Source organism: Micromys minutus, assembly GCF_963924665.1.
Source record: "Micromys minutus genome assembly, chromosome: 33".
Taxonomy (NCBI): Eukaryota; Metazoa; Chordata; class Mammalia; order Rodentia; family Muridae; genus Micromys; species Micromys minutus.
Genome location: NC_137968.1, coordinates 6,588,261 through 6,605,461, shown reverse-complemented (window position 1 = coordinate 6,605,461; position 17,201 = coordinate 6,588,261). Strand labels below are relative to the sequence as shown.

General features: G+C 38.7%; 1 protein-coding gene across 2 annotated transcripts in view; it reads right to left on the bottom strand.

Moving 5' to 3' along the window:
• Positions 1-9,624, bottom strand: part of ZFPM2 (zinc finger protein, FOG family member 2) — a gene marked incomplete at its 5' end in the record, with an annotated part of 432,774 nt that extends 423,150 nt beyond the window's left edge. For both annotated transcript variants that reach the window (XM_080909373.1, XM_080909374.1), the window contains one exon: positions 9,585-9,624. In XM_080909373.1, coding sequence (XP_080765499.1) covers positions 9,585-9,624 — 40 coding nt within the window. The remainder of the gene's footprint in view (positions 1-9,584) is intronic.
• Positions 9,625-17,201: the final 7,577 nt, after the last annotated feature.

The following is a 17,201-nucleotide window of genomic DNA, read 5'->3' as shown; positions in this document are numbered from 1 at the left end:
CTATCGTTTATCATTCACACCGAGCAGAGCAATAAGCTATCTTCAGAAGCATTTGTAGATAAAATTTATCTACAGAATTTAATCACCTAACCATGCATCTTAGTCATGTAATTATGAGTGGCACCTCAAAGCAATGCATTGTGGACTTGCAATGGACAAAATTATACATCATGATTTGTACCTTCAGAAATAATATGAGATCAAGTGAGCCCCACCAAATCCACATGTTATTAAGTTGAATTATGTGTTTCCCTTAATTGCAAGTGCCTTTGGGCTTTAAAATCTATTTATTTGTTTATTTGTTTGTTTGTTTATTTATTTAGTAGGTGAAGGGGCGTGTATGGAGGTCAGAAGACAACTTGAAGGAGCTGGTTCTCTCCTTCCACTACATGCATTCCAGAGATCAATCTCCGGTCCTCAGACATGCTGGCAAACAGTTTGAGCCATCTTGCCTTCCTGAGTTTGGATTTCTTTAGCACTCAGCAAGCAAGAATTCTTATCACAGGCAGCCTTTTTACATTTTGGATTTATTACCTGGAAAAAGAAAGAAACAAATTCCCACTTGAAGTCTGAAAAGAATTCCTTCTGCACCATTGTCCGAACTTCAAAAGGCAGGGTTAAAATGACTCTTGCATAACAGATGTGGTAAAATCAATCTACAACATGGTGCTGAATATCAAGTATTTGACTAGCGTGTGTGAGGTCCTGGATGAGATCTCATCGTCAAACATGATTGATCGGTGTCACAAGTTTCATGAGTTAGTTATGAATAAAATATTTTAATTGAATTATGTCATTAGGCTTCAGGCCACTTACTTAATTAGGTAAGCAAATCTAGTAAGCAAGAGAAACATGGGTAATATTGATGGTAGCAGATGACTGTTTATAATCAATATTCAGTGGATATTCTGTTAGTTTCTGAAACTTAGTTATCTTAGTGATGTTGTGTGTGTGTGTGTGTGTGTGTGTGTGTGTCTGTGTGTGTGTGTGTGTGTGTGTGTGTGTGTGTGTGTGTGTGTAGGGGTTGAGTGCTCCTTTCAACACTAAGTATTTTTCATCTTTAATTCTCCAGGTCACTACAGACTCCAGATTTCAGAGCACTGCCCCAGTAAAACAAATATACATCCTCCATCAAAGCCTATCACTTAAGAGCATAAAGTATAAAAATTAAAAGACAGGGGTTTCAGAATAATAAGAGATAAAGCATAAATATTAGCTTCCAACCCTGAATTATGTAGTCTATCCTTCATTCAGGTTTAAAGACGTTTTCAAATTAAGTGACAAATAAAATAATTTTAGAGATAATTCTTGCTGAAAACATGCCAATTAATTCATGTTTATAAAATCTTTCATGTGTAATATTATAGAGATATTAAGAGGCAAAAAAAATGTTTACTCTCAAGTAAAAGATGCAATCAGAAGTTTGCAAATGTAAATTAATCTAGATCTTCCAAAGAATTTATTTAAAAAATTAGGTAAATGATGCTGGTCAACGTTCTAATGAAAGCCAATTTAAGAATCATTTTAATATTCATTTTGAAATTAAATTATAGCTTCTCAGTAGCTTTCACAAAAGCTAGGTAAGTGTTACAGCTTTGTATTTACTAACAGGATTACAAATATATGTTTATGCAAATATAGATATGTGTGTACACACCCACACACATATACATACATATATTTACAATAGTCCTTATATTACAAATATCTATGAGTTGTGAATAGTAAATCTCACATGACCAAGAGCAAAATTGTTTTTATACAAACAACAAGTTAAAATCACTCATCATCCTTTAGCAGTTTAAAGAGGCAACATATTCACAAATAAATAAAAGTAAGAAGTTAGTGGCAAAAGATCAGATGAATAAAGCTTACTTTTATGTGAAGTATTATGCCAGAAATGACACTGTGTTTGCTTTATGTCTGTGGGATGTTATCAGAATATTAAATAAAACCAATATTACTTTGTAAGATATTAAAAGAGTATGGATTTTAAGCTTTGTGACAACAATGCATGGAATGATTAAAATTATGGTAAAGTTTGTAGCCACTTGGCCCTCAATGTTTGTTTTCATAATTTCCACAGTCATGAGATTTATATTTAATTTGCCTATGTACTCAGATGTAAGCTAATCTGGTGCCTATAACCTTAAGAATTTGGAGCATCCTGGGAACTGCTTCATGATCCAGGGTCTCTTCACTGGATTCCCCTTTCCTTAACACATAAATCACAAAAATTAACAATGGTCAGACTTATTTTTTTGAAATGCTCATTATAAATGATTAACATACTTTAGGGTTCTTAGGAAGAAAGCAAACACTTCATATTTTTAGAGATTCTTGGTTCTCTAATTTTTTTAAGGACATTAGTCTTTTTGGCTCACTGTCCAGACCTTTCTTTATTACGAATAAATACTTGCTAATGTTAACAATATTCCCAGATAAATCCCTTCCTCTGACTTGCAAACCCACAACAAATCTCTCCTGCATTAGGTCAGGACATAGTATCTCATGCTAGTTGTGAGGAAAAGCTGCTTTGCTGGTACTGTCCTGACACAGTGGGCATCATATTAAGAACAGAAAGAAAGGGTTGAAGACGCGACAGTAATGTCTTTCATTTTCACATAGGAAATCCTGACCCAAACTCATCCAACCTAACAATGGCCATATATTCACTTCCAAAGTATTTCTCCAAGATGCACATTGCTAAAGCTTTAAATAATTCTGACCAGACAAGCCTGTACCTTTTGTTACCTCAAGCAGCCAGGCAGTACCTTCACAGGCAAGCCTCTCGGCATTAATATTTAAATCTTACCTATCCCTGGTGAATGGAATTCAGCCTCTACTACAAATAAAAACTAAATCAATGTTCTTAGAGTTCAAACTAGATCCCTAAACAGTTTGCCACTCTCTATGCACTGATAAGATAAACTTTCTTTGACCCAAGAGATGAAGTTGCCATGACGATCAGAGAGTCCACTTTCTATATTGATATTTTGCTGATGTAACAACAAATAGAACCAGATCCCAGTGACGATAATGGTGATTAATTAATACTAATATTGATCTCTACAAGCAAGAGACAAGGCTATTAACTTGAAGCCTGAAAAGTCAATTGTTACTTGTGGCAGAGATACTAGGAGCTGATTTGGTAGCCTAATAAACAAATGTGCTATCTTTATGCTAATACCTTTAAGGAGTGTGTTCTTTCCAGAATGCCAAATATTGCTATGTCTGAGATTATTAATTTAATTACATTTAAGATTTAAGCACACAAACCCATTGAGTGATACATACTTACTGCTTAATCTATGGTAGAAAGACATGTTCTGGCTACTGAAGTCAGAGACTTCTTTATTTACTGAGAGAATGAAGTGGTAATTTTACACAGTGGCAGATTTTGAATTAGTCTGGGTTTCCAAAACATCAGCTGTGTTTGAAATGCCATACTAGCCCTATGGAACTGAGAATCGAGCGCTCCGTCGAAAGAAATATACCTTGCAGCCTATAAATTCAAATTTTACAAGTCTATTTATAGTGTTCAGTAATCAAAGATTAAAAAGGAAACAGTTGTTAGAAATATTTGTCTTCATATCAATCCAATGTTAAATTTTTCACACCATTGAAGCTAACACCAAAAAACTTCCATAAATGGTATGACCAAAAAAACAATATTTTAAAGGAAAGTTCATTGGAGAATGTATTTGCTTGAATCTTAAAATAAATCACAGAATCACAAAATAAAACATAATTAAGTAATTAATTGGCTGGTTTTCTGTCTTTTGAGTAAATTCACACTTCTAAATAAGAGCGTGATTAAAATGAAAATGGCAATCTTCTGTTACTTTGCCCTGATTGTACAGAAGAACAAAATTACTATTATGAGAAATCCATATATCTAGCCCAAAAATAATTCACGTTAATATATTGAATTCAATATTGTGTCAAAACCATTTCCAGTGGCAATAACCGATCAGACAAATATCTAATCAGTGTTCAAGTTCATTTTGTAAACTATCTAAAGGAGAGGAGATTGTGTCTTACAAGCCCAAAACCAGGACGCAACAGCAGAACTCAAATAAAAAGTTGGTTTAATGCACACGAGCACTGGATATTGGTAGGTGGACATTTGCTAGACAGTTTAAGTTATTAATAGACATTTATTTACTCTACACTTACATGAAAGCAAAACAATGTATATATTTTTGCATTAAGCCTGAGCTTGTAAAAAAAATTAAGTTAATAGGATGGAAGGTAAGGAGCAAATTCTCTACAGATGTATTGTTAGCTTTCATATTTTAGTGGCACCAGCTTGTATGGAGAGTCACACACTATTTTTCTGTGTCTACAGTGCTAGAAGTCAGTAAGGAAAAATTTAATTTCTGAGAATGTAATGGTAACATGTTATGTCCAAATAGACACTGACTGTATAAGCAAATGATGCTTTCAGAAAAGTTCAGAAACGCTTCTAATTGAACAAATGCAACTTTATCACTCTTAAACCATAGATTTGTCAGTTACAGAAAATTAAAATTCCTTATTTATTTTAAAATGTTGTCATAGATAATATTAAATGCTGATGATTCTCTTGACATCCCAGCTTATAAATTAATTACTTTGAAAGTTATCAAAAGTGGGACATGAAAGAGTTGCCTAATAGCCACAAATCACAATGCCTAATTTTAGCCCTGCACAGTTTGCAGCAAACAGAAGTGAAAATGCTGGGTCAATTATATTTGCATTGCTGATTTCATTGCACCTTTAAAATCTGATGCATGACCATTTCTAATATTCACTTTAAATCTTAAACATTATCATTATGAAGTTGCCATCTTTAAATTGGTCAATTTTAAATCTACTGATTTCTTATGCCTATATTTTATTTTGAAATTTTATATAAATTAACATTATTGCAAATATAGAAGTAAATGAATTAATTTAAAATTATCTTATAAACTGTGAGTAACACTGTTTATTGACAAAAATACTAATATACTATATATATATATTCAAAAATTGCTTGTTAGCCAACAATGTAAATAGTTAAATTCCTTACACAAGAAATATTAGATACAGAATATATAATGCACTATTGCATTGGTATATTTAATTTTCTTCAAAATTTTAAAATGTGTAATTTATTTCCAATTAAACCTGGCTTCATATTTGGCACGTAGAAAAGAAGAGTTCCAGCCATATATGAAAATGATCACTGTATTTCAAAGGTACAAAGTAGTTGCCAAACCCTTTTGTACAATAATGTTGAAAAAGTAAATAATTGTGGTCTGAACAATAATAAAAGAAATACTGAAAATACTACAGAAGAATGGTGAAAAATAATTATATTCATTTCTTCACCTGCCATAGGTTCAAATTTCTAAGAGATTCATCTAATGTTTTTCAAAGACAAATATTAAATAATAATTTAAAACATAGCATTATAAATATTAAAGCAATTAATTATTTTGGAAAAAAATTGCTATTATCTACTTTTTCAAAAAAAAAAAAAAAAAAAAAAAAACATATGCCATTAAAATTCCGATTTGCTGCCTGGAGACTCATACTGCCTAAAATTGGCCAAAAACCATCTCAAATATCAAAAATATTATTTAGCCACTGTACCCAGCTTCCAATTCCTACAAAACCCTTTAAAATAATTTGTACAATATTATTCATAATGTAGGCATTTCATTTTCAGCCAACCTGTTAGCTCCTAAGATCTGAATTCACTGTTACAGAGAAAAGTATCCTTCCTCACAATTCAGCATTTCTTTCTACTTCATTACAAACTACTGCATCCGTGAGCATCACTGGACAGAGCATTTATGTCCTCCTGGCTAGAAAAATCTAAGCAGTCCAAAAAGTTTTATAAAACTACAATGGTATAAAGAAGAGAGTCCTTTCCTAATCTTGTATCTAAAATTAAAAAAAAAGAGTATTTGAATTGCCTTCTGCTCTTTTCAACCTCTGTATTGGCTGCCAAGGAGCAGATTATGGAAGTATATGTGTTTATAATATATACATGTATATGCATGAATATAGATGTGCTGTCCATCTTCATCTGAACCCATAACCAAGACACTGAAGCACTGATGAAGTTGGAGACAGACAGGGCAGTAAGCCCGTTCCCAGAGACAACAGCTTGAAGAAGAAAATAACAATAAAAAAAATGCACACACAACACGTTTGCTACCCATAAAGAGATGCATTGGTGAAAGGGGGAAAAAAATCATCATTTCTGTCATAAATTTTGCAGTGCAGTCCCAGAATGGAGAACAATCTGGGCAATTTATTGGCATATTGGCAGGAGGTGATAAGGGCTAAAAACAAGAGCAGGAAGCAGCTGTGTGGGGAGATGGGCTGATAGCATGATATGACTTCCACACCAAACACCTCAGTCCTATCACAGCTTTCTATCAAACCAGGATTACAATAATAGCTTATGAGAGAAAGCTTTGAGAGGAAGGCAGAAAATATAGTCTTGGAATAGGGGTAAAAAAAATCTGAATTTTGGGACAAAACATGGGGGCAAAATACATAATTTATCACTGTATTATCAGGAAATCCAGACAGTCTAATCAAGAAGCACTGAGTGACTATTTTTTGCCTTATCATCCAAAGTGGTGGAAACGGAGAAGGAATTATCAGGCCTCTGCAGATTGCTGGGCTGGAATTTTAATGGTAATAATCGGGTTTCTGATGGTATATCTTCTCTGCTTATCTTTCCCATTATCTCCTCTTATCTGGCCAGTCATCATAGCAAATTAATGGTGCTCTTTCAGCGTCGCCTTTTTATCGCTGCCCGGAGAGCACCCAAGGGGAAAGAATAAGCAAAATATTAAAATACTGCATAAATCACAATTTTAGATAGCAGGGAACTGTATGCAGTAAAAGAAAAAAGAAGAAGAAAAAAAAAAAACTGTGCCCAACAACCTTTTTGTCCTTTAAATTGACTGTCTTCAGAGTTTCTGGTATAAACTGACTTTGGCTTGCCGTTGTTGCTCTAAATTGGGTATATTTTTATCAGCAGTACCAATGCTTTATTTTCAAATCCTGGATGTTTCCAAGTTTGAAAATGTAGTTTTCGTAAGTAAGGAAACGCTTTTTGTTTCACAGAGCATCTTCAGGCCATGGCTCAAAACTTAACATTGTTGCAGAATATCCAAGGAATATGTATTATTTTTTTTTTTAACAGCGAACAGTGTACTTCATACACATCCTAAACTGGAGGGAGAGCGGAGAGATCGTGACAAAGACTTTGAGTATAAGAAAAACTTCTTCCTCCAAAAACCTGCCTCATATTCTTGGCCAAGCTAAAGGGGACAAGGGAGCTGTGGAGTGCAACCAAAGGGACTTGTGAGCTCCTCAAAACACATTTAAATATCTCCTCCCCAGAAGCTTGGAGGCTGCTCCCATTTAACAACTGAAAAAGCTTTTAGTTTTCATTTTTCTTAAGAGTGGAAGGAGAGAGGAGGAGTCCACATTTGCATAGATCACCACTGTTATCCCAAAGTGAATCCAAGACAAGCCTAAAATGCAGCTATTATCTATGTATAAACGGGTCAGCAGAAAACGATCCTGGCAAACAATCATGCAAACGTATGGACTACATTTACTTGCTCACTGCCCAATTAGACAACTTCCACAGATTTTGATAGTTAATAAATCACACCACTCCAATAAGCCAGCAAAATGTTTTATGACCTATAACACAGAGTAGCACCAGCAACTAGTTCCAATGTTTTAATCTTCAATTAGATGAGGTGGTCATAGAAGAAGAGAAAAAAAATTGAATGTTGCTAATTGAGAAGATAACAAAGTATCCCCAAGTAGAATCAGATGGTCTTTGTAGCATACAATCAATTAATATTAATTATTTATTAACAATCTAGGCCACAGCCACGAACTAAAAAAAAAAAAAAAAAACCGTTTGCATTTAATGTTTCTAACCACTTTGTATACTAAACATCATTTGATGCAATAAGAAGGTAAAGTGTAAACAAAAGGCTCTGATTAGCTCAGCATCAAAACAGACAAGGCGATTAGATGGTACCGAGAACCTGAAAAGTGAAAGTCTTTGAGGACTGTGTTGCCCAGGGATTAGGTAGGCTTTCAGCCAAAAGTGAGGTCCACTCCTTGTTTTGAAATAAGTTGCTTAGAGTAAGAACCGAAACACAGAGACAGAGATCAACTAAATCAAAGCCATAAAGTCACATCTGAGAGGAAGGGTGTGTGTGTGTGTGTGTGTGTGTGTGTGTGTGTGTGTGTGTGTGTGTGTGTAGTCTGCATATTGAATAATTAAACTGTAGCAAACTGAGTATAACCTGCCCCCATCTCAAGGACAAGTTGGGTGATAAGATTTTATTTTTAAACTACACCAAGAAGAAATTCTGACTTTCATGTATGGTACAGTGGTTCCGACCTATAAGGTAAAAGTAATACTAAAGCAGTGTGCTAAAATTACATAATAATTACTTTTAAATTAGTGGCCAGATCCTCAACGACACAGGAAGTCAGAAATATATATATATCAGAACTCCAATAATAATACTACTACTAATAATAATATTGTTATTGTTATTATTATTAAGATCATCATCTTCATATTAATAAGGCCTTTAACTTTTTTTTCCCGGCTAAAGGATATATTGCAGGCCTATTAAACATACAAGAATAATTCTCTCTAAGGTGAGGAAAGTTGGCCTAGAAGAGTTCAGTGAGATTATGGGTTTTAGGCAGACAGGTGTCTCCTACAAGTCCCTTTAGGCACCGCAGAGACCAGCACCCAGGGACCCGGGGGCAAGGGGTGGGGGGGTTGGAACAGCATCAGAGTATGTGGGCTACCTTGAACTCAAATCCTATGAGCCCAGTAGAGAAGGAGGCCCCTCCCAGAGGGGGACTCTGAGCCTGGACCAGTGGCAAAGTGAAGCGTGCCCTACACAACGTCCAGGCAGCGTGAGTGGAACCCACCGAAGTCCCCGGGGCGCAGACCAACACTGCGGCAGGCGGGGAGGGGGTGCGCGGCTGCCTCCAACAGAGGCGCGAACTTTTGCACCTACTTTTTGTTTCACTTCGAGTTTGGCAAGCCTTGTGGTACCGCCCAGGACTGGGTCCCCAGACATTGATTTTTTTTCCCCCACTGCACTGGGGAAGTTACCTCCCTAGCCCGGTGGCCTCCACCAGCTCTGAGAACTTCATCCCCGGTTACCAAGACCAGCTCTGGAGAGCGGTAGGCCATCCGTCAGGACAACAAGGACAACAATCATACTAAGCTCTGCGGGAGGGGATTGTCCTGTTAGTCTCCAGCATAAAAAAAGGCGACAATTGCAGCAAACCGGAGTTGAAATTAAGGAGTAACCAGGGAGCGTGAAGGCTAGAGAAACACACTGGGCTGCGGCTGCCCGGCGCTCCAACTGGCTGTGCATCTGTCTGAGGCCATCTGGCTGTCCCTCCTTGCACGCAAAGTTTGACAAATCCCGAGGACCAGGAGCTGATCGCCCCGAGTGGCTCCCATCCTACCCGCCGCGTGCGCCCCTCTCCCAGGAACCATTCCCACCAACTCCCGGTCCCGCGCGCAAACTTACGTTTGATCTGCCGGGGTTTGCTCTGCTTTCGCCGGGACATCTCCGCCGCGGCCGCTGCCACTGCCGCTGGGGTTCCTGCGGTATCCGCGGTCCCCGCTACCGGTTCCCTGGGCTGTCGCCGCCTCTGCCGCTGGCCAGGCTCGGGCCACCGCCGGCCGGACTCCAGGTGCTCAGTGCGCGCGGGATCTCGGAGCTAGGCTCCTCCGGGAGCCGCGGATCCACGTTTGGAGATGAGCAAGCAAATGAGAGGCCGAGCGAAGGGGCAGAGAGAGTGTGACAGGGAAGAGGGGAGGGGGCGGCAGCGAGAGCGATGGGGCTGTTGGGGGGTGGGGGGGAAGGATGGGAATCTAGGAGCGATCGGCCAGGCAGAGAGAAAAGGGGAAGAAGGGGGTGGGGGGGTAGGAGAAGGAAGAGAAGGAGGGAGGGGAGGAGAGCGCGCAGCGGGACCAGGGCTGCGAGGGGCGGAGGGTGCAGGAGGAGGCGCGCGCTCGCTCCCCGGGTCCCCCGCTGCCGGGCAGAGACTCAGGCGCCGCCGCTGCCGCTCCGGGCCGCGCCGCGCTCGCACTGCTGCGGGAGGTGGCGAGGCGCGCGAGGGAGGGGCGCGCCCGGGCTGTGGGGAGGGGAGACTATGCCATCAGCGAAAGGAGGATTGGCTGCATCCAAAGCCAGTCCGGATGCAAACTCCCAGCCCGGCCTCGGTCGCGTGGAGTGCAAGGGGATCGTGGCGTGGGTGGGAGTTGAAGGGGTTGATGGAGCGGTGGTGGTGGTGGGGAGACGTGAGGTTTGGAGGGGGGGCTACCTTCTGCATTTGTCACCGCGTCAATCTGGGCAGCTGCCAGGCCACCCTTCCCCCGTTCCCCTTCCAGCAACTTCTTCCAACAGCGTCTTCCAACGGACCCTCTAACTCTCCTCCCTAATGCCTCGCCCATCTAGCAGGGCACAAAGAAATCTCAGTCTCCTTCCATAAACTTTGTGTTTCCAGTTACGGCTCCCCTTTTGGAGCCCCTGTCCCCCGCCCTTATAGTTTCTTGGCAGGAATGTTAGGCCACTGGCAAAGTCCCCGGCGAAAGCCAGCTGATCACAAATGCCAACTGTGTGTCTTGGGGCCCGTTAAGTCCTCTCATCTGCCCAGGCTCTCGGGAGACCACTTCATCGCTGTCAGAGTTCCCCGGGAGACTGCCGTGGACGCGGACCATCCCCCACTAGGCCCACCAGAGTCGGGTGATGAGCTGCGCTCAGAGTGCTCTTTTGCATCTTGCTTGAGTTTCCATTTGAAACAGTAAAATCAGTCTGGGGTCAGCCGGATATTTTCCTCACACCCAAAAGGACGAAGGTTAGCTGGATGATTCGCTGTAGGTAGGAGGGGAGCTATCGTCTCTACTAGGAAATACTCTTTACGGGAAGTCTGTTAAACTTCTGCAGTTCCACCATGCCCCCGTGACCTTCCAGTCTCCCAATCCTGCCACAGGGAAACACCGGTGGAGCTAGTAAACGATTTGATCTTGTCCTAAAATTTTCAACCAGGTAAGACCCAGCAGCTATGTCCTGGTTCTTTGGCATATTGAGTTCTGTTTCTTTCATATTTATTCAATGTGTGCTTACTGTTTGAGGAATGGTAAGGCACTGGAGAACATTATTTTGAGCTAATTGCATAGCAATTTTTTTTTTTTATTTTGCGAAGATAAGGAGAGCAAGGTTCCCCTAGTTTTGTACAGAGTGAATACAAAATGCAATTCTTTCAGGAGTGCGTGCAACCAGCTACTTCATGTAATCATCATTTGCTAATAAACTCCTATGAAGTTGACATGAATTCCCTAGAAACTGCCAGTGTTTTCCCCAAGGAGGCTATGAACTTGTCCTCTCCGACCTGAAATTTGGGTCCCCTTTCTTTGGTGGACTAGCATCCCTGTGAGCATCACCTGGTGATGCGTTGAAAGGGTCTGGGATCAGCACAGAGCCTGGTCTGATTGGACACACTGAAGGGTTTTGCACTGATGCTCCGTGTGCAAAAGGCTCTACTCAGCGTTGTGTATGACTCCATCATGGCATCTTTGTAAAGGTGTGAAGAGTTTACCCCGTGAAAGGTCTGGCTAAGCAAATCTTAACACAGGGCTGAATCCAATTGTGTCTTTTCTTACATCACATGAGCTATATAACCATATGGGGTTATAACAGTACAGTACAGGGTTCTTGGCAACAGACAAGGCAGTAAATGACCAAGTCCCTGCCTGGAAGAGCCAACAAATTGCGATCTTAAGTACCATAAAAAGCAAGGTTATTTGTACTCGTATTTGGGGGGGGGGGTGTTAAAAAAAACAGAGACTACAGCTTTTTACCCCCTTCAGTCTCGAATTATTACAGCTGAACTGGTATTCACAGAATCTTAGGATTGGATTTGTTGTACGTTACAGTTTTCATAGACCTTTCACAGAATTGGAAGACTTACATCACCCAAAAGGAATGTCCAAAATGGAATCAAAATAATACAGCAGTCAGTGTTTCTTTTGGCATCTGAAATGGTTAAATATGCAAAAGCTCAATGTTCAGTTTAAAAGCTGAAAGGAATAAAGTCAGGATATTTAAAGGAAGATCGATAAAAATAACCAGAGTACATTGTTATAAATAGCATACTAGTTTATCTAAATGCATAAATGTATATCAATTCCAGTTTGTATGAATGAAGTAAACTGAATACTGCATCAATTTTTCACCATTTTTAAATGAGACTATGAATTATATTTAAGGTTCACTTTTTTTTCTAGTTTAATTCACCATGGTTATAAAATGAACAGACAAGCAGAACCTATAAGCAATTATCTCTGTCCAAATGGATCTAGCAGCTCCAAACCACAGCTACACGGCTACCAAACAATGATTATGAAAACCACAGCGGAGCAAAGCATCAGGAAACGATATTGCAAAACCACAGCAACAAATGTGTCTGAGATACTGAAAACCACAATTCACAACTAATACCCCATGTCGCCGATGATTATTAACTATACATGTGCAAATGTGTAAGTAACCGCACAAAATAATTTCTCATTTACTTAAAGATGAATTATTCATCTCGAGACTCACTGACTTAATGCCTACATATTGGTTTGTTTAGAAAAGTTTCTGCTTCTCATAAAAAAAAATCCTTTTAAATCCCATATAAAATGATAGTTAATTTAGAAGCATAGAACATGCATCTCTAAAAATATCATCTCAAACATTTAAAGGATTGATCTGAAATCAATCTGCGATGAATACCTACCTTTTTACTCTTCTTCCCAAAGTCTCAGAAGTAAAAAAGGCATGTTAGGAGACACCGATTGGGAGAGAAAGAGTAGACAGGATTTGATTACAAACTCAATGAGAATATGATTGTATTTACACTCAAATAGATACTCTTAGCAAGACTTTCCTCTCTGGCACAAAATGAAAGACCAGTTCCAAAACTATTGTGCTATGAGAAAATCAAGTGTTTACTAGCAGATGGGTGACATTATTTCCAGGCTTATAAGTTGTTACAGTTTTTAAATTAATATACAAAGTGCCCAGTTAAACATGAGTGTCAAATGACAGGGCATAAATTATTCAGGATAAGTATGCTCCATGCAATGTTTGGTACATACTTACCCTGATCATGTGTGTAACTTATCTGAAATTCAAATTGAACTGGATATCTTGTATTTTATCAAGAAAGCCTACAAATGTAGCATTTTTGCATATATGAATATTTACAATACTGTTTATAGAAAAGGTACGGAAACCCTGAAGTACTTCCTACAGTAACAAATGTTTTCAGTTCTGATTGATGTAATATTTAAGAAAGGAAAGGAAGAAGGTACAAATTTCTCTGCAGAAATTCTAAATATTTTGACACAATACAGAAATGTGACTCTTGGGATAAGTGTCTGTTTTATTGTGGGATTTGTTTTTAAAATGAGCTTTTATTTGTCTCCAAAGGATCCAGAAATTGATAAAGCATCCCTTCAGACCACGTCCTATTAGACAACAAGCTGTGTTCTTTATTACAGAAGTAATGGTGAAAGGCTGAATGTTTGCCTTTGTATCCTAACCAGAAATTGAGCATAGTCTATCTGCCTTTGGTTCAAGATTAGCACATCAAATCGAACAAGAGTGTAGTATAAAAATACTGTGTATTATTGTTGCCTTTACAATTTTGGTTATCTAAGATCAATAAATTTACCTATGTGCCATTCACACTTCATATTTATGAAAATGGCTATCTGCTTTCTTGCCAAGAGGGCTACGAAAGCACTCAGTCAGTGGACTTTATGAGCCTGTCAATCCCTAACAGGGGCTGGTATGCACAATTACTTGTCCAAGTGTATCTACTTAACTTACCAGATTATCAAAGATATACAAAAATATTTATGTATCATTGTGGTTTAAACACTCAGTTCTTGTTGTTTTCAAGTACTTATGAGATCCAAGAACAATCAAACAGATGCGATTTAAGATCTGACTCTTTTGGTCTGTCTGTCCTTTGCATTCAAGTCACTCTTCTGAAGGAAAAGCATCCTGGGATGACTCCTGTTAAAACACAGAGAGCTTTGTTTTTAAGAGTGTATAATGAAAACTATGAACTGTACTGTAAACGTTAAAAGATCCCCCTCCCCAAATTTCACAGACATCTGTTAATTTTACCTTACTACATATGTTCTGCTACATTCTGTTCTGTTAATTAATATCATGGTATCTTTTAAGATTCTTCTCCTCCAATACCTCTTCCTTCTTTTTCTTTTCTGCCTCCGACATTTCTCCCCCAACCCCTTCTTCCTCCTCCTTTTCCTCCTCCTCTTCATTAACATTTTTTAGGCATGGGTCGCAATTATTGCCTGGCTCAATGCCCAACCAATCAAAATATTCCATGTGTTTGTCTAATGTGGCTATCTCAGAACCCTAAGTTATTCCCATGACAGTCAGCTTTAAGAGCTTTTCCTTCAAAATCTTAAGAGGGCGTTGCTGTGTTCTCTTTCTGCGCTGAGAAGAAGAATGAGAAATTACTAGTACTTTCAGAAAGATTCCAGTGTCAAAGCATCATTATCAGTCCTACTTTTTTTTTTCAGAATTAAAAAAGTCAAAACATATCAACATTTCATGACTTGTTCAGATCCCTCAAAATTATCTCTGAGTACATTAGTGTGTGAGTGGCGGTCACTTGAACTGCATTTATTTCACTGTGACCTTCTGGGTCAGCTTACTTCTATGTACCTCTGTCATTTCGCTGTAGATACTTCTCACAGGAAGACATCATTAGCCTCCCAAGTATCAGTGAGATACTTCTTCTTGGGGGTGGAGATGACATAGATTTGTGTGCACCAAAACATGACCTATTTCACTGCATCACCCTGGAAAGTATGACCTGTTTAAATTCTGTCTTTACCAAGGCCATTTTACCTCAATCTACTTATCTAGTGAGCTTTCTGAGTTTTACGGGAGCCCCTAGTGCTGGGCATGTAGAACATCCTAGAGAAATTATTGAAATGAACGGTAAGTTCAGTCCGATCCTGTCTCATTTGGGGACTGATTCCTAAGGCTCATCAACAGAATACAGGATATAGGAGATGGGCTGCTGTGTTTATGTAAGATGGTTTCATGTTATTACGGAGTACACGTGGCCCAAAATACGTCTCAAGTCTGCTAAGTTGTTTCTTCAGTCATCCAGAGTTACGGTAAGGAGTTGCGATCACGTGGTCCGGTCTGCTTACTGAAGAAGTTAAGCATCTACCATGATGACAGGCATTCTGCTACACTCTGAAAGAGGTGCTGAGGTTAGGTAGCTATGGTGGTTCATTTGTGAAAGGCTGTTGTGTTTGAGAGTGGCCCCGGGTGGTAGAGTCTTTGGGAATCATGGAACACTTAGGAGGTGGGACTTAGCTAGAGGAAGCAGGTAAGTATGGGCGTGGGTGGGCTTGTGGGTGATGATGCTTCTGAGTCTCTGTGATGAAACGAAGCCCTAGATTTGAGCTTCCAGCTGACATCTCTACCTGCAAACTTGGCTTGCCATCTGGGTTACACATCCACTGAACTGTAACCCAGAGAGAGCACTTCCTCCCCTAAATTGTTTCTTCGGGTTATTCTGCCAATGTGTCTGTAGCCATTGAGAACGGTCCATGGGGCAATATTCCATTTCTTCCTAAGGCTTCTGGGTCTGCAACAATTCTAACATGAAAGACAGAGGTGGCAGTAGCATCTCCTTTGAAAGAAAATTTCCCAACCTTTTTTTTTTTTTTTTTTTTTTGGTAATTTGTTTCACCCTAAATTCGTTCAAGTTAATTCCTATAACATTCAACCCCAAAGACTAAACTAAGAAAACAAAAATGTGATCTGAGACTTTACTATACTTAGTTAAATATTCAAGTTTAGAAACAGCAAGACATCTTATTTTCTACTTTATTTTTTTTCAGAAAAAATCTAATATTTTAACAGAAAAATTATAAAAGTATTTAATATTTTGCTCCCTGAGGAGCAAACAAGCCCTGCGAACATTAAGTGAGAAATTATGCAACATAAATTAAGTTTCAACATAAACTACAGTGCCATCCGTCTACCACTGATTTCGCACATTTACATCAAGGTAACTAATTGGGGCAGGGGATACTTGTGGTTTCAAAGCCAGAGTTCTCCAAGGACATCATGATAGTTGACATGCAAATTCACTACCCTCTTGCCTACAAAGATTCTCATCCCAGATGTTTGGTCTTACTTCCTACTTTGCCTTTCTACATTTCAATAAGTATCTACCAGATTACTTTGCACATAAATTTTATGGATGTTATTATAATGCATAAGAATAATGTTTATGCTTGCGTAGTGAATTTTACATTCTGGCCTATCAAACTTTTGGCATAAATTACTGAATGAAAAGCAAAACTATAAATGGATTTGCAGAATAAGTGTCATATGTATACATGGAATCAAACAGCCTCTCCTGATATCCACTTGTATTAAAATAATTCACTGGGAATGAATTTAGAAAGAACTGACACATGCTATTTGACAATGGACCCATAGAAAGTTTTACTGTGCTACAATTCTGTTTTCCCTAAAAATAATGATTATTTTTGGTCATTTTTCTAGTATTTTCTAGTATTCCATACTGTTCTTATTTTACTCTCCTGGTTTATATGACGCATTCAAATATGGTAGAACATATTTTATCTCATAAAGGGGTCCTTGGCTCCTTCCTTCTTTGGTGCACTATGAACTGATAGTCTCTGCCATGGAACATTTTTTTCCATTAATTTCCCGGAGGCTTTCTTGATTTTATTTTATAGTGAACACTAAGTTCTTTGAATTATCTGAGTTCTCCAACCATAGAAAAAATATGTTCCAAATAATATGCAAATAAAAGCATAATCACACTAGACACTGTATATGCTAAGCATTTGGACTTCTTTCCTAGCAAGATTTATACATGTTCGAGACAGTTTCTGCTGAGCTTTTGTTTCTCAAAGCTTCAGGTCTTTTGACTGATGCACAGCTGTAGAAAGATGAGTCTTTGATATTTTATCTCTGTATCACATGGGCAGGAAATTTGGATATAGAATATCATCTTCACCCTGTTGAGTATGTGTCATTTTAAAATTATGCACCCTTTTA